Source organism: Helicoverpa zea, chromosome 29 (genome assembly GCF_022581195.2).
Source record: "Helicoverpa zea isolate HzStark_Cry1AcR chromosome 29, ilHelZeax1.1, whole genome shotgun sequence".
NCBI classification, from domain to species: domain Eukaryota; kingdom Metazoa; phylum Arthropoda; class Insecta; order Lepidoptera; family Noctuidae; genus Helicoverpa; species Helicoverpa zea.
The window spans coordinates 1437862-1462133 of NC_061480.1; the positions used below are offsets into that span (position 1 = coordinate 1437862).

A 24272-nucleotide genomic window follows, 5' to 3' on the forward strand; every position below is an offset into this window, starting at 1 on the left:
CGTAAGTTCCCAATTACCAGTGGGAAGCTTCCGTATTTAGACTGGGAATCCACTTGATATTAAGTTTCATCAAAATACATTCAGTAGTAGTTTTTTGCAGGATAGACAAACAACCCAAAATATATGTGATGATAGCACTCAATGATAAGTAGAATAAATGAACTAACACATTTTAAACAATTTTATTTACATTTTTGTTTCTTTTTTTTTATAAAAATGAGGTAGCAAATGAACATAGTACAAGTACCTATATATTAATACATTGGGCAGTACAAAGGCTTCTAGCTGTTTTTCAAATCAAAACATTCAAACTTACTAACATTAATAATAATTTTAAAATCCTTATCATCAAGAGTTAAAATTTTATAAGGCTCAAACAATTTAAGAACTGCATCAGCTATAATATTATTATTTACAGAAGAACTATTAATAAAAATTGCATATTTCTCATCTTTTACATCGAAAGCATTTAGCAGATAGCAACCATATTTGAAATCTATATTTTGAATAAAGAACACAGCATGTTCTCCTTTTGGAATTACAAAGTTTGATGTTCCTGCCAAAAATCTTTCGTGTTGCCATAGAGAAACATGCGCTTGCTGCTTTTTTAAAAGCGCATTCAGCCTGTGTGCTAATCCACCTTTTTTGCATTTGATTTTTTTATTTTTCTGCATATATATTGAAGTATCAGAATTGCTTGTACTATCTTGTTTTATAATTTGTAAGTTAGGTACTTGTGTTTTACATGTTAAAATCTCTATACTTTCATTCTTACTAGATTCTTCAGGAGTGGGTGTGTCACTGATATTCTGTGATGTATTTTCAGAGCTGAAATGGCTGTCAAAATAATTCTTAACGCTTTTTATTAGTTTTAATTTCGCTTGCAATGATGATTCACTTTTGTCTGATGTTGTAGTGTTAATCTCTAGACTATTATCAAATGATTGCAATTCTGTTTTCATATTTAGAATCTTATCATCACCAAACGCCTCTTGGTTGCTGTCAATTGATTTAAAATCATTTTTCTTGCTTTTATGTTCTTTATAATCCAGTTTTTTTCTCACTTTAATTGTATATTTGGGAGAAGTAGTTCTTGGCATTAATATAGGACTTCTTTGTTGTAAACTCTTTTGAGTGAGTATCGGGGAAGTTGGTCTGTTTCGCGGGAATTTGCATGATGACATAAGTATAGGAGATACGGGACTTTCAACACTTTTCGTTACTAAAATCGGTGATTTCTCTCTAAAGCACTCTTTTTTACGATCATTACAAGAATCTACGATCGTAATATCCAAGTTAGACATGTTTTTTGGCACTTTTTTCTTACGTTTTCGCTTCTTACTGCATGTTTTATTGTTGTTACCCAATTTGTTACTAAACGATGTGTTTTCATAGTCACTGGATGAACTGGATGACCACTTTATGTCTTCAGTGTTTTCCTGTGAGTTTAAGAGGCTAAATTTGTCTAAAAACAAGTTGTTTTTATGATTCGGCATGGTAAATTATTAAAAAGTTTACTCTTCCCGGATAAATATTGATAAATTTTGACATGTTCAAACTTGAATGACGTTTTGTAATACATCAATGTCAAATGAAGTTCAAATGTTGCCAAGTGACAAAAAAAATCAACGCGAATGCGTGATGAAACCGCCCCAAACCGCCCCGCTTCCGGTCTCAAATGGCCCCAAATGCCTTAGCATTTTCTTGATCAACCTCTAAATTAGCTTGAAAAATGTGTTCAGTGTCTACATTTATAGTTCTCAAACTTAAAAAAAGCCTCTGACGGAACTACTTCCCTACGTGCACAGGGAAGTTTGGTTGAGGTTAGCATTATTCGCATCTAACCAAACGTTACCAAAACCATGTACGCACATGAAATAGCATTCCAACCTTTTTAAGTAAAATACAATAAAGGAAATACCAATTTTGTTAATTCATACAACAGTTTAACAGAGTACTTAATATCTTAAGATACTATCTTCCAAAAGACTCGTGTCCCAATCGCACTACACAAGAAAAAATCAGCATCGTCCGCCATGTTATTTGACTAACTTCACATCGGTGTGCTCTCAAAACAAATACGTGCGTCGTGCGGTCCATTGTTTATCGTTCATAAAAACAAAATAAACGTGACCCACATTTTTGTGAGAGTCCCATTGGATTCTATTTCGAGATATTTGTAGGTTTTCAACTTCGATTTGCATTACTAAGCGTTCGTTGCGCCGCCGCCATGGAAGTCGAGAATTTCGCTTCCGATTCTGAAAACGTGGCGGTAGACGATAACGAAAAGCCGGTTGTAGACGAAGGCGCCGGAGACGCGGCCACCTCCCATTCGGAGCGCCTGCGACGCAAAAATAAGAAGTTTTGGCGCTCTAATAGCAAGGAGGGACCGGTGAACGCGACGGCTGTGACGCCGCTGCCTAAGTACCGTAGCTGGAAGAACAGCCGCAGGCCTCGAAACGGCCATGGAAGAGGCCTGCCAAAGAAAGGTAGGCGATCTGGCGGCACACCACGCCTTATATATGCTTTCTTCCCCAAGCAGTTGTTTTGAAAGTTCTAGAAAAAGGTTCTACGCCATGAAGGGAGGTGCATTTGGAGTTTTTTTGAATAATGTTTACGAGTCACGTAATGCAATAGTAATATATAAGTATATAGGGCATTCGGGCTACGTTTCGAAGGTCACGCAATCGCAGTACGTTTTTGCGCAGTAACGTATTATTATTACTTCAAAGTTTTGTTATCGAGCCCCGGCGCGGCGTGGTGACTGAATAGATGTTACGCAATATCATAATATAAACAACTTTCCCGTATCAAGGCTATTTTGGTAGCGTCGACTGCCACGCGGTTTAAATATAAACATATTAGATGACGGACCATAGATTTGTTGTTGTTTTTATGTCAAAAATACGCATCGGCCATGTTTTGACGCGTTTTTTTTTTGCGAAATGAGCACGTTTCGTTTTGAAATGCCAACTTTATGACTGTTTTGGTCGATAAACTTATTTGATTTTGTCGTTTGAGATTCTAATAAGTATCAAATTATGCTTAAAAATGAAATATTTATTTAACAAACAAGGTTAAGATTCTAGTCCCTTAATTCATTAACTTAAAAATAATATGAAAACAGGTTATTTAAGCTAATATGTATATTTGTATAATACGTTGATTATGCATTCAATGTTTGTAGATTAAAAATCTACTCATAGCTACAGGGTGTTGCTCATTAGCACATTTTTTTAATATTATTATTTTGGTAAAATCTTCCCCTAAGATGACCCTCTAAACGTTAAAAATGCTACAAAACTTGGGTAATATGAAAGACGCTGCATCAAATCTGGGTAGATAACTTGGATAGCTTCCTCGCAGACTGACTTCAACAAGCAATTGGGACAGCATAGGCAAGAGAATAACATTTAATGCAACTGCATACAACAAAGTAGATTTTAAAATATTTGCTATATCTGAACACCTACACAAGTTACCATCCTTCAGAAAATAAATAAAATCTTATCACACATTAACAACATAAAACCAAGAAAAAAAATATAAACATAATCACAACATACTATCTTTTACAAAACAAAAGAAAACTTATCAAATGATATACAGAAAAAAAAATAACCAAAAATAAAATTGTATTACAAAAAATAGCCTCTCATCTTTTTTTTAAAAAAAACACCAGCCTGTATTCTTTGTTTATCTGGGTGCGTTCAGTTAGCACAATGACGTTCAAGGTCAAACTTGTTTGTAAATATTTTAGCACCTGCCTAATATTAGTGGTAGGAAATTTAAGCCAAAACTTGTATGGTTGTGTTTGGTCTGTAGGCTAATTTTTTTTTTTATTTATTTACATAATAATTATATCCTATTTGAGGTCATGGTGGCCTAGTGGGTAAAGAACCAACCTCTCGAGTATGAGGGTGTGGGTTCGATTCCAGGTCAGGCAAGTATAGTAAGTTCAACTCAGTCGTGCGCACGGCCCTATGAGTGGGTAACCCTTGTACATACACAGTGACTTTGTGTGCGTGACAAGAGGTACAGTCGGGTACAAATACAGTTATTTAGGGGTTGTATACGGCTGTTTAAAGTACAGTTATTACGTAATTTAGTTTATTTATTTATAATGATTCTGTATCGCTACTTGAAAAATCAAATAATGAATTTTCGTATTCGCTACTTTCACCAATGTTAATTATAAATTCTGACTCCATGTCAAAATGTCTATAGTATTCTTCTTTTTTCTTTTGTACATGTCGACAAGTATTACCCAACATCCCTTCATCAATTTGACTTAAACGTTCATTTATGAGTTTCATTATTTCCGTCTTATTTTGGTCGACATTATGCGAAGCAATATAATTTTTTAAAATTCCCCACACATTTTGTTTCCATTATTATACTAAATTATAGGTCTTTTACATTCTTAGTCCACACATTTATTTATTGTCCGCGTACCCCGAGCTAGAAAATATGTAAGGAGTATTTAATTCACCTTAGATATTTCACTTCATTTATTTCTTAGATACTGTCAATGTCAATTTGAAAAGCCGTATGAGAAAATAATTATAAACTGTAAAATGTAATAATAAAAAGCTTTGAATGTTGTTTCATTTTTTTGAAACGCTACCTGACTCCTTAAAACATTTTCTCCGTGAAGAACTAGACATTTTCGTAAACGACTGTACCCATAACAAAAAGCGATGAGAACACGTCATGCTCGGACGACGTCATTGTCACACGAATGAAAGTTGTATATTTACAAGCCGACGCACACATAGGGCCGCGCGCAAATCTGAGTTGAACTATCTATACCAATGCAACTTAAGTTTGTATGTACTTTCTAAGTATATCTTAGACACCAATGGCTGATAAAAAGGTGAAGGAAAACATCTTGAGGAAACCTGGACCATAAAGTCCGAAATCACCAACTCGCATTGAGCAAGTGTGGTGATTAACGCTCAATCCTTCTCCGTGTGAGAGGAGGCCGCAGCCCAGCAGTGAGACAATAAAAAGGCTGTAACAGTAAACCATAATCTAAGTTGTAATATGGGTGCAGCAATTTTTCACTGGCAAAATATCCAATTCAATATCTTTGTTATTTTTGCACCGAATAAATATTTTTATCTATCAGTCTATCAATACAAATGTTTACATAAGCTGAATACCTTGATTTTAAAAAATCTTGGGTTTGTACAATCTTAAACCTCGGGTGAGATAAGATATTTGTAAATCCCTTTATCTTGTTTTGCCTGTTTTAGTGAAGGTTTTTCTACCTAACAATCTATGAAAGTTTAATGAATGGATATTTTTATGACTTCTGTGTGCCTTGTCGGCAACTATATTTTCAAACCTTTAGGTTGATATCATCGCGTCTTAGAAATGCCCAGCTCTTTTTAAAGACTTCATAACAAATGGTTTACGTTTATAAAAAAAAAAAACTCAAAGATGATGTCCATAATCAAATGATGACCTAAATATCCATCATCAGACTGAACTTAATATTAGAGGTACTCAAATTTGCTGCTGGATTGTTCGCGCGAGTTACCGCGGCCCTGGTACATAAAGGGCTTAAGAAGGAACATGATCATCTCCCAAGCCTTTTCCCAACTATGTTGGGGTCGGCTACCAGTCTAACCGGATGTGGCTGGGTATCAGTGCTTTGCAAGAAGTGATTGCTTATCTGACCTCAACCTAGTTACTAAGGCTTAAAAAGGAACATGGTGGGTTTTGCTCAGTAAGAGTCTGACACTCCCCCCTCACGCTGCTAACCCACATATTCCAATTTTAAAATCCTAACTTACCCATTCTCCCACCAGGTGGCGCCGGCGGCAAGGGGGTGTGGGGCGCCCCGGGGTCTGAACTCCTTGAGGAGTACGTGGAAGACGCCAATGACCCCAACTATGACTCGGAGGCCATCACCAACGGCGATGTGGAGTTTAAGCAGATCATCGTCGAGGCTGAGCCTGAGGAAGTCGTGGTGAGTTACCTTGTACCCAAGTATCTTCCAGACCACGTGACTATAGAGTCCCGGATTTTTGGGAGGCGAACGTGGGGCCGAGGCCAACACGTTGAAACCCTTTTGAGACAACTTCAATGACAGTACATAAGTTATTATTATAAGATATAAGAGTTTCGCCTGCGTTCCGTGGGTAGGTACTACTTCGCGAAGTCGGATAAAAACATTTCTTAAGATACTTTATGTAGGGTAAAGTTAAGGGGGATTTAGGGCAAATATTATCTGTTTATCGGGATTTAAAAGTAGGTATAATTATTAAAAAAAAAAATTGGATTACAGTTAAGCCAGAAATCGTGATAAAACAATTGGTGATTTACCCTAAAAGCTCTGAATTCCAAACCTCAGATCATATGTATGTCTTTGCTGCCAAGGGTTATTGTCGTATTCTCTTCCTTTTCCTGTAAAATTCATCCTACTATTATTAAATTTTGTGTCAAAATAAATCTACTCTAGTCTATACATAGACGTACTAGCTATTCCCCGCGATTTCACCCGCGTCCCACATGGTATGTTTTTCTTAAAGGTTCTCTTCTATCGCTCGCGGCTGTCGCCCAAAGACTCGGGACATACATCAGCCCATAAATTCCCATATTGTAACTTACCGCGTGCGACAAACGCCCATGTCGAGAGAGAACCTCTTAAAACCGAAATTATCCAAAAAAATACGAACTATAATATATAAAGAATAATTTATATCTTGTACACATTATCTCAAGGTCGATTTACAGAAATAAGAACAAAACAACGTTATGTATTTGATTTTAAACGATTTTAGGCTCTATAGACGTAGAAATAAAGTTCAAATCTCATTGTTTTGAACATAAATGTTATTAAATATTAACGGATAGAGCGATAGTAGTATTTGTTATTGTTCTATTCTACTGATTAAAGTATATTTTTGTTAGTAAAGTTAATAAATGAACTGTTTTTAAATAATTGTATGGTGGAATTCTATTGTATTATAGAAATCTTTAGCTTGACTGCTCAATGAAAACAAAATATTTCGACGTTTGCAAGTTTCCCGGCCACATCTACCTATAGTCATACCTTTTCTATTGATAGCTCTTTCCCGCAGTTTCACCCGAGTCCCATGGAGACCACTTCCCACCCCGGATAAAATCTGCCTCGATAAACGGGCTATCTAAAGCTGGGTACTCACTTAGCATTGTAGCACGTAACGTATCAGATACGGTATCAAGTGAGTACGTAGGCACGAGCCCGCTGCGAGCCGCTCGCGCGTGGAGCGCTGATAGCTCGCAGTGACCCGCCGAGTGGCGGTTTCGCTGCGAACACAAAGGCGGCTCGCAGTGCTCGTGAGGACCGTGGACGAGCCGTACCCACTTGCATGTTGATACCGTATCTGATACGTTACGTGCTACACTTCTAAGTGAGTACCCAGCTTACCACTGAAAGAATTTTTCAAATCAATCCTGGGGCCCGATTCTCCTAAGTTAATAATGTCAAAATTGAATAGAAATCGAATCGTAATATGATCGCAATAGCAGTTTTAACCATATCGGGCATTCTGCTACTAATATAAGACCAATCGTATTCCAACGGCATTCGATTGGTTTGCGATTGGTCTGCTATTTTGGTGATTTTGGTCTATACGGTAGTTTGCTGTACAATCACTTTGCAATCGTAAATCATTTGCAGACAAAATGATTCATTATTGAATGACAGAAAAGGATAAAAACGTTTATTTCAAAGAAAAAATAGCGGAATGCCACATACGCTTCAATCGTAATCGAGTCGGGATTGGATCTCAGTCGAATCGAGTCGAACGTGAATCGTATGTCGCTTAAGTAAAATTAGGAGAATCGGGCCCCTGTAGTTTTGGAGCCTTTCCAACTATGTTGGGGTCGGCTTCCAGTGGGACAAGGAGCGACTGCCTACCAGACCACCTCAACCCAGTTACCCAGGCAATCCAATACCTTTAGGTAAGACTGGTTGTCAGACTTACTGGCTTCTGGCTACAAAAAATCTACGTTTCAAGCTACACTATCCTTGGGTGATATATAGGCTATATTTTATCCGGATTCTGCAAGTAGTTCCCACGGGACGCGGGTGAAACGGGAAACAGTATTCAAATAAAAATATCTTGGTTTTTTAAACGCAAGAAACTACAACTCAGCAAAATATATGCAAATGTTTCGACAACAATGTATGTGCAATGTCTGCCAAGCTTGATCGTGACTCTTTTTATAACGAGCCCTTGCAAGTGTGTCGAAGACCCCAGTCGGTTGAGGAGGTCAGATAGGCAGTCGCTCCTTGTCAAACACTGGTACTCAGCTGCATAGTTAGACTTGAAGACACTAACATACATGCAAATTCGTAAGTTGTAGGTAACCTAGGTTAAAGTAGGGTCTTCGAGATATATTTCTCGTATTTTTTTTTTTACTGGGTGCATCGAGTGCCAGAGTTTTACGTAGAGCGACTGCTCATCTGATCTCCTCAACCTAGTTACCCTGGCTACACGATACCTCCATAAGTAAGACTAGTTATCAGACTTTCTTGTTTCTGACAACCCGTAAAGAGTGCCAATGATATTCTAATGACAGCCAGAACCAATCTAACGTGCCTTTCGAAACATGGAAGAGTTCTTGACAAGATTGTCGCCCATCCACGTACCAACCTCTCCAAGCGTTGCTGAACCTTATGATCGATGAACCCGTGCAGTTGTTACATATCCACGAGCTCTGAATTACAGTATAATCTTTCAAAATAAACATTAGAACGTAGTATCATTTGTTTACGCGCCGGAGGTCAGTGACACAGTTGTAAGTAGGGCATGCAATACCGGTTAACCGGTTTCGTTTTTACCGGTAAATCGCCCATTTTTGCGAGTTTTAAATTACCGGTAAAAATAATATGAAACCGGTAATTTACCGGCTTTTACGTTTTTCTGATAAAATATAGCAATTGTTCATTTAACGTCAAATCTTTGTTATGTAGCCTGAATATAATGTAATATTGCATACATTACGTATTGTGAGAGTGTTAAAGTTGCTGTTTTTAAGAAAAGTAAACTTGTGTGTCCTTAACTATCTCTAGGTTAGATACAAATCTTCTTTCTCATCGTAATTTATAAAATCTAAACAAATTGTATTCATTCGGTTATTCTGTTTTTTTTCCTCATAGCTGTGAGCTCATACTAGGTACAAATGTAGCTAATGCTTATTTTACCTACTCTATGACCTTACTGAGCAAGGGCTTTTACTTCACCACCATGCGGACAGCTCTGAGGACACGGTGGAGCACACAGTCCAGGTGTGCACTGCCTGGGAAGGGTACCGCCGTGTTGTCGTCGAGGCAATAGGCAGCGGCGACCTTTCGCGTCCTTCCCTGGTTCAAGCCATGGTCCGGAGCTAGAGGGAATGGGAAGCCGTCGCCCCTTCTGCGAAGCAGTCATGCTCGAGAAGGAGACGGCGGAGCGACTGCGAGTAGCACCTCTAATCCCAGCCGCTGTAGTGGACCAGGAAGACACCACGGGCGCCAAGGGTCGAGAGACGACTCCCGGCCACCGTAGGCGTCGGTCTGTGGGCGGTGAGTTCGGGTGGCTCATCGTTCCACCGTCTGCATAGACAACAGACCCGTGTCAGCGGCGCGCGTTGTTCCACGGGATCCTCAGGGAGATGTCAGCAAACCCAGTGGGGCCCAGCAGGGCCAAGGCCTGCCGGGGCCGCGGGATTGTTCGAAAGAGTTACCGCTACCCTGGTCCATAAAACACTTACTAAAAAACATGGGTTTTAGACAGAAAGAGTCTGTCATTTGATGATTTACCATAAAAAAGGGCTTTCCCTTCAATGAAAAATATATTTTTTACGGTAATTCTTAGCGTTTATCCCGTCTTGTGACGGGGTCGGCTTTCCGTATCTTCCTTCTACCACTTCGCTCTATCCTCCTGAATAGACATCTTCCTCTTCGAGTTCGCAGATTTTCATGTCATTCATTACGACACACAACCACCACAGTTTCGGCCTGCCTTTGCGCCTTTGACCGGGTATATTGAGATTGAGTATCACATTCACACTGCCGATGTCCTCAGGTGTCACTCCTTTTTACATGTCCGTACCATCGCAGCCGTTTCTCTTGCATTTTGTCGGCGACATCGCGTACGGATGGTACTGACATGTTTTTTGTTACGGCCCACGACACAAAAAACGTTTACCACCTTATACTTTGCATATTTATTTAGTTTTTGCTTTAAGACTACCCAATCTTATTGTTATAATATCACATTTAAAAAAAACTACAAAAATTACCGTTTTACCGGTTTACCGGTAAAAATATTTTTATTACCGAATTTTTACCGGTAATTTTTGTTTTACCGAAATTGCATGCCCTAGTTGTAAGGTCACTCACGTAGGTCGCTTGCCAACAGCGATCACGTCAAAATGTTTTCATTATCATATAATGTAGGATGAGAATGTCGCTTTGTTTGTCCAAAGATATAAAATAATATTTCGCAAAATAACAAGGCAAAATACAGAAAAAAAATTTTGAAAATGTCTGCAGTTTTCAGATTACCGCTAACAGACATACTAACGCACTGAAAGACTAATCTATATTAATAATATTAAAGAGGAAATATTTTATTGTTTGTTTTTACGCTAAAGGCTCCTTAACTACTGACTTGAAGAAATATTTCACTGTTGGGAAGCTATACACTCTTCCCGAGTAACATAGGCTATGTTTCACCCGGGACACGGGTGAAACCGCGAGACAACAGCGAGCACACAGAGTTATGGACTGACGCCACATTTATTTGTAAAACTGCCAATACGTATGTAAGCTAACTAAAGATGAACAATCTTGATACGAATTTTTTTATTTACAAATTTTCATATCCCGATCCTTTTCCCAACTATGTTGGGGTCGGCTTCCAGTCTAACCGGATGCGACTGAGTACCAGTGTGCCACATGGAGCGACTGCCTATCTGACCTCCTCAACAAATTATTCCCTTTGCAAGACTGGTTGTCAGACTACTGGTTTCCGACTACCCCTAACGACTACCAAAGATGTCCGAATGACAGCCGGCACCTACAGTTTATCGTGCCCTCCGAAACACAGTCATTGGTGTCCAAGATATACTTAGAAAGTACATACAAACTTAGAAAAGTTGCATTGGTAATTGCCTGACCTGGAATCGAACTCTCAAGTATAAGTACTTGAGAGGTTTTTTTTACCCACTAACCGACCACGACTATTATAGGTGGATTAACGTGTGTATGACTTTGATAAATTAGAAGTTACACCAGTATGAGTTTTTCAGTCATATTTGTTTTTTGTTTCAGCGCAAATCCGAGCCGGTTATACTGGAGTACTTCGAACATGGTGACACAAACGCAGCGGCTGAAGATTTCCTAGAATTCGTCACCAGCAAGAGATCTCATTTAGTAAGTTCATTATCCGCCTAGCCTTTTCCCTACTATGTTGGGATCGGCTTCCAGTCTATCGGGATGCTGAGTACCAGTGTGCCATATGTAGCAACTTCGTCATATCATATAGTTACAATTATGGACCCTTATGGGCCCAGCAAAATAGTTAGAAGAGAGGAAGGCGTTTAATGTAACATTGTAGTAGTATACTGTTAATTTATTTATATTAATGATGTCCCCCTCCTAGCCGATTATCGGCTACGGCGGCTGTTCTCATGTAAGGAGATTAGCCAACTACGCAGGACATATTATAGTGCACGAGCATTTGCGCAGACACAGGTGCACTCACTATTCCTTAACTCTCATAGCCCGATGGGATGGGACGGTAATCCGACACGACCGGAGAGAGATCAGGCGCAGGACCGACATTTACGTGCTCTCCGATGCACGGGTGTATCAATCACCAGCTTCCAGGCTCCGGGCTGCTTTGTGAAAGTCTTCTAAAACCCACAAAGCGATTTCGGCCCGACTCGGGAATCGAACCCGAGACCTCGTGCTTACCAGCCGCACTAGCGACAGCTAGACCAACGAGGCAGCTATTTGTATATTATATAATATCTAATATATAAATATAAGTCGGGTTTTCCTTCCTGACGCTATAACTCCAGAACGCACGAACCGATTTTCACGGTTTTGCATTCGTTGGAAAGGTCTTGGGCTCCGTGAGGTTTATAGCAGAAAAAAATAATCTTTTAATCACCAAACAAAATGTTACATAAAACGAAGCCATCTGGTGGCGAAAAGGAGTTCGCCGGCTTTGCTATACTTCATTTAAAATAACATTAGAAATTTAAGTAAACCTTTTTTACTGTTTGTTCAACCGATTTTGACTTCTATTCCGTAGACAAAAGAACGCAGTTGAAAGCAAAATAGTGGTTACAATACCAAGTATTTACTGCAGCCGCCATTAATCATACTACTAACGCAATAGAAGTCAAAATCGGTTGAACAAACAGTAAAAAAGGTTTACTTAAAGGACAATGCTCATGAAGTATGAGAATAAAACCCAGGCCCGGCGCAAAAGAAATCTAACTCAAAATATAGGTAAAAATAAGTTATTAAATATTACATAGGGGGCATCATCGAAATCAGTGGCTATATGTGTGAAATTGCTATTCGAATATTAACATATGCGCCACATTGCTACTCGAGATTTTAGAGGTAACATAATGTATTAGTAAAAGAAACAGTAAATAGATACAGTTGTGGTTTAAAAGTGTACATAATGACATGTTTATCGCAACTTCTCCACTATTCTACCTACTTTTACAAGATAATAAGATGATAGAACTAAAACACGTTATGAATGTACTTTTCATTTTAATAATTAGATACGCTTAAAAGTCATCGATTCTCTATTCCTAACACGACATGATCCAAAAATGTTGCGGGATGCGCGAACTGTTCCACATGCTTAGCCTACCCTAAGTTGGGACAAGCTTGAGTCGCATCCCAAAGTCCCGAGCTGTACATCGGTATTGATTTATCTTTTTGGAGAAGCTTATTACATGCCATATTACTTGTTTGTTGTTTCAGATAGCACTTTAATTAAACTATAAGTCCCAGCTGCTCATGTTACCCCTGTAAAATCAAATAACAATTTCACACATATAGCCATTAATTTCGATGATGCCTACTATGCAGTATATTATTACTTATTATTACCTATAATTTGAGTTACTTTTCTTTTGCGCCGGGCTTGGGTTTTTTTTTGAGCATTGTCCTTTCTATGTTATTTTGAATGGAGTATAGTTATGTATATTTTGGTTTAGCATAAATTCGTTTTATAGTTATTTTTATTTATATGTTGCTTTTTTATTTAACTTCCTATCTGACCTCCTCAATTCGGGTGTATCAATCACCAACTTCCAGATTCTAGGCTGCATTATGAAAGTCGCTTAAATAAAACCCAAAAAGAAATAACGACCCTGCCCGTAACGCGGTGTCCTGCGTGAGCGACGAACGCGACGCGACGCGACGCTGCGAACGCGACGAACGCGATCAACTCAAAGGAATTCCCTACATGCGGCCTATGTGACAGTCTGCGGCGAGACGCGACGTAACGCGTACTTGTTTTGAGGGCGACCAGACGCGACACCGCGAACTATTCAGAAGCGTTGATTGTTGTGGGACAAAAAAAACATAAATATTAAAGAAATCGTTTATTAGTACAAACAAGTTGGAAGATTGTTGCTGTCTGTACTTTAAATATGAACTTTCAAGCAAAATTGTAACACAACTTCTCCATGATTTGAGAAGTAATGACCAAAATCACGTAGGACATCTGTCGCGTATAGCATCGCGTCGCATTACGTCGCGTCGTGTTGCGTCGCGTCGCGTCGCGTTCGTCGCTCACGCAGGACACCGCGTAAATCGGACCCGAGACACCGTACCAGACCAACGAGGCAGTCAACTATTGTACAAGTTGATCTAAAAATAAACATCGTTATTAAATCATTAGTGTTATCAATGAGTCTAAAGTGCTATTGTCATTTCAAAACTACTAAGTAATTTAATGTCCACTGGCTTTTTACCGCGGTTTCGCTCGCTTTCTGAGGGAGTCCTATATAAATTCTTCCTCCGTAAATCTTATACTGAAAGCATTTTTCAAAGCCATTTAGTATATTTTCTGGCTTCTGTCTACCCTTAACGACTGACAAAGATGTACAAATGTCAGCCGAGACTCACTATTTTTATTTCTTTTAACATAAATGATTAATTCTAGAAATATATTTTGTAACTTGTAAGATGACGGCAGATAGAAGAGCATGGACGAAGAAAACATACTGCGCCGACCACAAATAAAATTAGGATAAGGGCAGGAGGATGATGATGATGATATTTTACCTCCAGGTTTGCGAGACGATAGTGGAAATAGCCCTGGACCACAAGCCGTCGCACTGTGAGATGGCATCCGTGCTCATTTCTGATCTCTACGGCAGAGTGTTCTCCGCTAAAGACATTGGTGTTGGTAAGTTTTGTACATTTTTATTCTTGACTAGCTTCTGCAATTTTGTACATGTTTATTCTTGACTACTGCTCCTACGTAGATCAAAAGTAGCTTACATGTATTTCTTTTAAAGGCATTCTAAAGTTTTTTGGCACGATCAGTACTTAACAAAAAAAACTGTTTTGAATTTTAAAACTAAAAAAACGAAATAGGTACAAACTTATCTTTGTAGTCGAAAGTCACATTTCTCCATACACTTAGTACTACAAAACTAGACTTTCAACTGCAAACATAAGTTTGCTTTTTTCTTTTCCCTTTTTATCTACATATTTACTCCTTGTTTTAATTATTTTATTTTTAATTTCTTTCCCAGCATTCGACCGTCTCCTAGAAAAGTTACCGGACCTAGTCCTGGACACACCGGACGCGGCTGTGTTGCTGTCTAACTTCATAGCGCGGTGTGTGGCCGATGACTGCCTGCCGCCGCGGTTCGTGCAGACCGCCATGGACAAAACTGACGCTAATGCTCATGCCAAGTGAGTAAATTCCCGCAGCTGGTTAAAAATAGCCTTCTTCAGGCTCACAAGAATAGGCCACAAATGTAAAAATCTTAAACCAAAAATCTAGAATAAATAATACCTAATAGGTGAATGGCTAGGCAGATAATGAAAGCAAAATGTATTTGTATTTTTGAATGCAGGAATTGCTTTTACAATTCATTTGTGGCCCTTTCAATTTCAGCAGCAATTTGTATATATAGGTACATAATTTAATTTGAATCACTTTCGCAATTTTGGCGTGAAAACACGGGAGCGAAAGTTTCAATTACGTAATTGTTGAATTTTTGTAATGAATTTAATTGTTGTTTCAGACAAGCTATTCAAAGAGCGGAGACATTGCTGTCCATGAAACAAGGAATGGTCAGACTCGATAACATATGGGGAGTTGGAGGAGGTATCAGGTAAATATACCTATCTAGATCTACTAAAAAAAAAAAAAAATACTTATTACTAATAAAATACATTTTAAAGTCTTGAAATAATGATTTTTGTATATAAAAATTGATACCCATATGTCTTGGTCACGCCATCACGCTTGAACGGTTGGACCGATTAAGCTGAAAATTAGAGTGGAGGTAGCTTAGACTTGAGAGAAGGACGTAGGATTACATAAGAAAGGATATAGGATAGGATAGTTTTTGTCACCATCTGGCTATTGGAAGCAGCTGCCTCGGGAGGCGTGTGAAACCGCAGGAAATCGGCTTGGTATTATAAATTAAGTCTGTATCTTGCTTGTTCCAGGCCAGTAAAATCCCTGATCCGTCAGATCCAGCTACTGCTGAAGGAGTACCTGACGTCCAGCGACCTGACCGAGGCCATGCGCTGCGTCAGGGACCTGGAGGTGCCGCACTTCCATCATGAGCTCGTATATGAGGTACACAGCGTCTGATCCTCAGATCCAGCAAATGCTGAAGGAGTACCACTCATTTTTTAATTATAGAAAATCCGAAAAAACATAGATATGATGTCTTTCTAGCCGATTATCGGCCACGGCGGCTGGTCTCATTTAAGGAGATCAGTCAACTGCGCAGGACAAGCATTTGCACAAGCATTTGCGCAGACATAGGTGCAGTCCCAAAAGTCTAGCAATCTCGGAGCCTCGGGTGTGTGTTTTTCTTGGTGCTCTTTTCAACCGACTACCAAAAAGAGGAGGTTCTCAAGTTGAGCACTTTTTTTGTATGACTGTTGCGCAAAGACGAACGGAGGCGGGAAAATTCATCATATTATATTAGTCTTTTATGACAACTTCGGTGCGAAGTGGATTGGTAAATTAGGTTTTCGGATTATATTCTTGTTTTACTTTATTTCTTCATAAAAAAAGGATATAAAAAAATAAGCATATAAGAGAAAGAGTGACCGCCTAAAGCTTACTTTGTGTTAACTTTGTGAATAAATAAATAAAAATAAAATACATAAATAAATAAACTTTATATAAAACTTAGTGCTTGAGAATCTATCTCTTCTCTATCTCGGTGGACACCGGTAGAGAATGCTGACGTTAAGTCCGCCTTTGTTATAGTATTTATAAAAACAGTATAATAATTGTTGACAGACGGTCCTGCTGGCGCTGGAGACGGTGAACTCTAGCGTGGAGGAGCAGCTGTGTACCTTCCTCGCGGAGCTCAGCCGCCGCGGCATCGTCACACCAGACCAGATGGACAGGGTATACATAACTTACTAAATATCTCATCATCTGCCTAGCCTTTTCTCAACTATGTTGGAGTCAGCTTAACCTCGACCCAGTAAGGTTACTGGCAAGGTTCTGGTAACCCAGGAAAGTTACCTTATTGACAAATTTTCTGGCTTCTAAGTACCCGTATCATCTGCCAAAGATGTTCAAATGCCAGCCAGGACCCACCAATTCGTCACGAAAGTCGTCTTTGGTCCTCGTGGCCCCTCTCTAAAAGGCAGAAGAAGGCACAAAAGCTGAGGCTTTTAGTGGGTGCAAGCCCCACATAACCTCACCGTCTCCCCGGGCAGTGTGTGTATGCGTCAGGCATTTTCCTCAGCTGAAACAAAAAAAAAAAAAAAAAGGACCCACCAATTCAAACCCCCGTTTTAACACTTCCGCAAGTTGGAAGAAATTCTAAGAAATTATTTTTAGGGACTTACGAAGGGGTTTTACGGGTAGTCAGAAGCCAGTAAGTCTGACACCAGTCTAACCAAGGGGTATCGGGTTGCCCGGGTAACTGGGTTGAGGAGGTCAGATAGGCAGTCGCTTCTTGTAAAGCACTGGTACTCAGCTGAATCCGGTTAGACTGGAAGCCGACCCCAACATGATTGGGAAAAAGGCTCGGAGGATGATGACGAAGGGGTTTTACATCTGCAAAATCGTAAGATACTTACAAGAGTATAGGCGGCCTAAGGTGGATGCATACTTTTACCTTATAAAATATAAAAAATCTGGTACACTGGCTTTTAGTCTTATATGACACAAAATAACTTAATATGTGTATTAATATTATTCCAGGGTTTCCTAGTGCCAATGAGGTTTATTGTGGCATTACGCTACTATTTTTTCTTTGCAAATTAGTTTAGTTCTTATTGTTACATCTATATACAACATGTAACGTAATTAACGCACACCCTCAAACACCCCAATTAGAATATTATGTTATAATCATAATACATACACTGAATTTTTAATTTAACATGTATATGCATTGTTATTTACTAAATTAGTTATGCCAATTCTTGAGGCGCGTACGCACGTACGAACACGAACATAGCGAACACAAACACCAGACCCGAACATTTGGTTCGTACGTATGGACGGCATATTCGAACACGAACGCAAACATAGTTCGAGTCGAGTTCGCGAACAACAGTCGTGAACTCTATCTTAGTAGCCATGACGGCGCCGTTGTAAGTAGTCGATTGTGAAGTAGCGGAGAATTTTTTGATGTTCGCAGTTTTGTTGCGTAACATTTATTAAAGCTCTTCGAACACCGTCCATACAGAACACACTACAAGGATCGCCGCGAACATGTTTGATGAACAGAGTGTTCGATGTTCGATAGTGGTACGCACGTGCGAACCAAGTTGTTGCATATCATGTAACGCAACAAATTTGTTCGTACGTGCGTACGCGGCTTAACAATAATTTCCGTAGTTTTAATTATTTTTGGGATAAAAAAATACCTATATTAAAAATGATATAAATCGATTCAGTAAACGATTCTGAACAAACTAATTTCAGGATGTGCGTTAATTAAGTTACATGTTGTATATAAAAGAAAGTCATGTTAGTTACTCCACTTATAACTCAAAAACGGCTGAACAGATTTAGAAACTGGCAGGGAGGTAGATTAGAGCCAGGAGAAGGACAAAGGATAGTTTTTATCACAAAAAATACAATTTATTCCGGACATACAGCGCCATCTATTGTTCAAACCAAAAATCTGCCGGATGCCACTATTCCACGCGAACGAAGTCGCGGGCAAAAGCTAGTAAAGTAATTTAATTTACCATATTCTTATTTCCAGGGCTTCCTCCGCGTGCTAGAGGACATGAGCGACATCGTGCTGGACGTGCCGCTGGCGTACATCATGCTGGACAGGTTCAGCGAGCGATGCCAGCACAAGTTCCGTCTCGGAGACCACGTGCTCAAGCGCATGCCCACCAGGTAACACTCACCATCTGGCTAGCCACTTCCCTGTGTTGCGTACATCATGCTGGACAGCCAGCACAAGTTCCGTCTCGGTGTTGGCCACAGCTTCCTGTAAGTGTAGCTGAGTACCAGTATGCCACAAGGAGCGACTGTCTCTCAGACCTCCTCAACACAGTTACCCGAACAACCAAATACTACCCCTTACTGGTTAGTCAGATTTCCTGGTTTCTGGACTACACGTAACGACTGCCAAAGATGTTCAAATGACAGCCGGGACCTACAGTTTAACGTGCCACCCGAAACACAGTCCATGGTGTCTAAGATATACTTAGAAAGTACATACAAACTTAGAAAAGCTGCATTGGTACTTGCCTAACCTGGATGTACTCCCTGTATATGAATGAAAATTACCCTATATATTATTCTGATATTCTAATCCTAACTAATATTATAAATGTGAAAGTAACTCTGTCTGTCTTTTCTTCACGCCTAAACTACTGAACCCATTTGTGTGAAATTTGGTGCAGACATAGTTTGGAACTTGAGAAAGGACATAGGATAGTTTAAATTACAAAAAAATATAAAAATAAAATGTATTCCGGACATATAGCGCCATCTATTGGTCAAACCAAAAATTTGCTGGAAATCACTATTCCACGCGAACGAAGTCGCGGGCAAAAGCTAGTATAATCTATATTCCTCTCAAGTTTCACCAAAATTTATCTGGTATTTTATGTATGAAAGAGGAACAAATTTCCATACATTTGTTTTACACATTATTTTGCTATAGAATACAACATAGAAAATATTATTTATTTATTTATTTTTGTCCACAGAGGTCGTAAAAGGTTCGTCTCGGAAGGTGACGGCGGCGTAATCAAAGATCACGCGCTGAAACTACGCGAGTAAACACAAGCATTTGTCTGCGAAGCCCTGCCACTGTCACTATGGAGCCCTAACCACCAACATTGCGAAGCCCTAACCACCAACAACATTGGGAGCCGTAACCAACACCATTGGGAGCCCTAACCAACGACATTGGGAGCCCAAACCAACAGCATTATTGGGAACCCTAACCACCAACAGTATTGGGAGCCACAACCAATAACATTGGGAGCCCTAACCAACAGTACTGCAATGCCGTCACCCTTGTAAGAACAATTTTATTTCAACACTTTGTACATTAAAATAATCCTAAAAACTAGCAGGTATAGTCAAGTCAAAAACATTTTTCAGAATAATAAAATTGACTTAAAAAATAACTTAAATATTTATGGCCTTACTACAAAAACTTTAACCACTGTTTTACACTTGTCTAAAAAAATGTGGCTCCAAAATGAACCATATGTCAACGTCATAATTTGACATTTTTTTAGACAAGTCTTAAACTGACGTTAAAAAGTTTTTGTGGTAAGACGGAAATTGGTTAACTAGTAACAGTTATAATAGGTATTTGAAATAAAAGAAAAGTAATTAGTTCGATTATTAGATAACCCTAAAATAATGGACACGTATTTTTGTTCTATTAATAACGAACCAGACAAGAAATATTTTATTTTCAATTTTGAATTTATTAACTTCATAATTTCAATGTAAAAACTATATAAAAAGGCTCTATAAGTATCCAGTGGCATTTGGCAAGCTACACTTAATGTGTTTTACGAGGAACTTACCTCCGATATTCTCGTCTTAATACATAGACATATTAGAGTTACATACGAAAGAATAAAAAAAGCTTTTTCTAGACATTTTTTCTTAAAAAAAATGTTGATGTTTTCAATGTCATCAATTTTAAACAACGCTTTACGGTCACTCCCAATAATTTATCTCTGGATTTGGTAACTAGAGATAGAATTTTAACGTTAGCCTCATACAAGTAAACTGTAGGTCCCGGCTGTCATTGAACATCATTGGCAGTCGTTACGGGTAGTCAGAAGCAAGTAAGTCTGACACCAGTCTTACTCAGGTATTGGGTTGCCCGGGTAACTGGGTTGAGAAGGTCAGATAGGCAGTCGCTCCTTGTAAAGCACTGGTACTCAGCTACATCCGGATAGACTGGAAGCCGACCCCAACATAGTTGGGAAAAAGGCTATGAGGATGAGTCTCATACAAGGAATGTGAAATTCCTATCTCTAGGTAAGCAAACTATAGATCAGATAGATTATTGAAATCGGCCGTTAGTTTTGGCATCACGATTTTGTATTCGAACTTATTAAATGTCGCGGGTTTGTCCGTGTATTGTCCGTGTGTTAATTTTTAAGGATTGCAATAATAATACCAAAATTAAAAATTTATTGAAAAGTGTTCTGATACAAAATCGTAGTGTATGAAACACTAAATAATAATAATTAGATAATGCTATTTGGTTTGATATTACTGAGTTAATAATATTTGTTATAAAAACACTTAAAAATAGGACTTCAATAAACTTAAAACCTTCTAATTCTAAAAAATGTCATGCTGAAAACCGAACCAAAAACGGTTCAGCCATACGCGAGATAATCGCGCATAAGCATAACTAAATAAATGCGATTTTACTTCCAAAATCTTTTTTTTTTCTAACAATATTTTTTTAGTAATAAAAAATCATATAGCCGTCAAAAAGCGTTGGTAAATAATCACATTAACTTGAAAATAAGAGTTAATGAAATAATAAATACATATATATATATTAAAAATTCTTACATACATCGCCGGTACATAGGGCGACTGATATTTTTTCATACGCGAATAGGATAGATTTGTAACTTAGTTTATTTTTTCTTTTTATTAAGTCTAAATGTACGATTTTACATAGATAATGTAATATTTTTGAAGGTATGTGTAAGAGTTTTTTTTTTTTTTAATTTACTCAATAATGTTAGTTTTTTGAGAAAAATCAACTGTGAAAATCTTTTTTCTTTTTCTTGAAACAAAAATTTAAAAAATTTCGTTAACATACATTTCTTGGAAATCAGTGATATATGTTGCGTTTATGCATTTTTTTTTTTTTTCAAAATTAATTTGTAACGAAATCATATTAAAATTACTTTTTAACTACCTAGCTTTGTCTTCATAATAAAATATATTAATATTATCTATGTAAAATTGTACATTTCAAGTAAATAGTGCGAACGGACTGCAGTATGTAAGAATGGTCATATTGATTATATACATTAAATCTATACAAAGAAATAAACTCATTTTTTTATACGAGCAAATTATGTCGGAAAAAAATATCAAGTTTTCAAGACAGTTTTGAATTTTTACTTTTTGGGAACTATCCTGCGCAACTGCATAAAAAGTAGCCTATATTGTCTTTTGATAAATGGGCTATCAAACACTAAAAGAATTCTTGAAATCGGACCAGTAGTTCCTGAGATTATCGCGTTCAAACAAACTCTACAGCTCTATAATATTAGTATAGATTTATTTATATGATCAATATGTACCCTCTTTTTAATTTAGAACGCACTTAGACGATATTATTTTTTCTCTTATTATTTTTTTTTTAACATATTTTTAAATGCTATAGTACAATCCGATTTGTGTTTTCAAAATTATAAGTTTTTGGTGGTCTCCAACTAAATACCTTTTTTGTCTTAATAAACATATTATATGCTTTATTTTATATATTTAACTATAACGATAACCGAACCATTTTCATTTGTCAAATCGCCGATGTGAGCAATGCGCGGCAAGTATACGGCTGGCTATGGTTTGGTTATCGTTATAGTTAAATGGTCTTAGTAATATGTTTATTAAGTAAAAATGGCTTTAGTACGAAAAAAACATATTCTAAATGTATTTTTAAGGCCACCAATAATTGTCTTTTTGTTTTTTAAAATGAGAATTGTGTTACAAAAGATTCCAAAATTGTAGGCATTTATTTTGAAAACTTAAAATGAGTTTTTAAGCATTGTTTTATACAATACAAATAAATTGGCAACGACAGGTATTCGATCTTACCATACAGTTAAATAAAACCGAAAGAAGTCCGTAATGGAATATAAAAAAGTGCAACCTGATTTATATTTTGTCTCAAGAAGCCTTTAATATTTAAAAGTATAATATAATGCTTAACTCATTTGAAAAAGTTTTTTTTTGTGTTTAAATATGTCTGTATGAGTGTGTGATTGGCTGTAATTGCTGATTTCGACTTGATAATTGATGTTCGAAGGTTTAAAATATAATATTTCAGCTGTGTTGGTCTTCCGCGGTCCTGTAGAAATTAACCGAGAGAATTCTAATTACAAAATTGTATAATTTTCTATGGCAAGACTTTACACGGCAATTATTTAGAACATCTTAAAAAAACTAGCTTTTAGTCCGATTTCACGGACAACATAAACTTCAGTGAACTTGGTTTTAATGTTATTTTAAAACATTCATTTATCAAGTCGAATTTAGTCTAAAAAAAATTGTATTGAATTTTTGTTCCCCTGTCAAGATTGGTCAAAATTTTCAAAAGTCTTTGTTTGTTTTCTGGTGTCTCTCGTCTCGGTTTGTTTTCAACATCTTTACCGCCCTGAAGATAGCAATGCGGTGTTTGCGCACTGCGTTTTAAATGCATTTTTGTTTTTATTTCATTTTGATGAAATATATTCATCATTTCAGCATTTTCAAGTTCCTAACATTTTTGAAGACACCACTCAGTTGTAATTTGTGTTATTTTCGAAAAAAATACAGTTTTGACAGGGTTGTTTTCTGTAATTAAATGACAAAATTAACAATAAGGTCCATTTTGCCATTACAAATTTAAAAGTGCATTTTAAATTTAAGGTTTTTTTTTTAATGAGCGTTTACAATAGGTCTGTCTTCTGTCTGTGTGTATATCACCTTTGACTAGATTTTCTCTATATACCCCCCATTCTTGAATATGTAACCCCCCTTTTAAAAATTAGGATAATGTAGGCAGATGATAGACCATTGTGTATTCAAATGATACGAAATTTCAATTATTTTGACCAAGTTTTTAATATTGAGTGTACATTTCACGGAAAATGGTGTGCCCAGTATATTTTCTGTTACATTTAAAAATTAAAGGTTGTCTGAACATGCCTTTTCAGTTTCCTGCCTAAGTATACTGGGCGTTCTGTAGCAAAGTATTAAAATTTCGTCTTGTTTCAAAGCGCTCAGTAGTTATAAGTTGTATTTTAATTTGCGTAAGTTAGAGCCGAGATTGTTAGCGCAGTCTATTGTAAATAAAACGAGGCAAATATATAGAATGTTTCACTTTTAACATGTTTTATTTTATATCCTTTCATATCTTATTTTTACATAAGCTCCATATAAATTACTGTGACCCGCGGTACGTACTTCGCTAAGTATAAAGTCCACCATTTTGTTACAAAAAATATGATAAATAATCTGAACAAAGCCTAAACATATGGTTTGCATAGGTGAGCACGTTCTTGAGTTATAAAATTACAACGAAAAGTGGCTTTAATTCTTATGTATATGTCACCGTAAGATTACAAACATCGTTAGATTACAATCTATCTCGAGAGATTGTAAACTGTCGAATTATTGTAAACCGTAACACCTGATTGCAATTTAACGCATTATTTTTCGCTATATTATAATCTATCGATGAGAAATTGTCAAATTGTCAACTGTCCGAAAGCTCTCCCTGATTGGTCAGTCTTTTTGTAAGATCGAGAGCGATGTAGAGCGGTCAAATTGTCAACTGGCGTAGAACGGAATGCATCTTGC

At 37.6% G+C, this 24272-nt stretch overlaps 2 protein-coding genes across 2 annotated transcripts; one reads left to right on the forward strand and one right to left on the reverse strand.

Moving 5' to 3' along the window:
* Positions 1-166: 166 nt before the first annotated feature.
* On the reverse strand, positions 167-1583 carry LOC124644034. Its single transcript, XM_047183215.1, has one exon. It carries the CDS (start codon positions 1494-1496, stop codon positions 282-284), a length of 1215 nt encoding a protein of 404 aa, XP_047039171.1. The 5' UTR covers positions 1497-1583; the 3' UTR covers positions 167-281.
* A 459-nt stretch (positions 1584-2042) lies between these two features.
* Positions 2043-23796, forward strand: LOC124644033 (programmed cell death protein 4). Its single transcript, XM_047183214.1, has 10 exons — positions 2043-2489; positions 5817-5977; positions 11315-11416; positions 14312-14429; positions 14782-14944; positions 15280-15369; positions 15710-15842; positions 16521-16631; positions 18454-18593; positions 19415-23796. Exons 1-10 carry the CDS (start codon positions 2231-2233, stop codon positions 19485-19487), a joined length of 1350 nt encoding a protein of 449 aa, XP_047039170.1. The 5' UTR covers positions 2043-2230; the 3' UTR covers positions 19488-23796.
* The last annotated feature ends 476 nt before the right edge of the window (positions 23797-24272 follow it).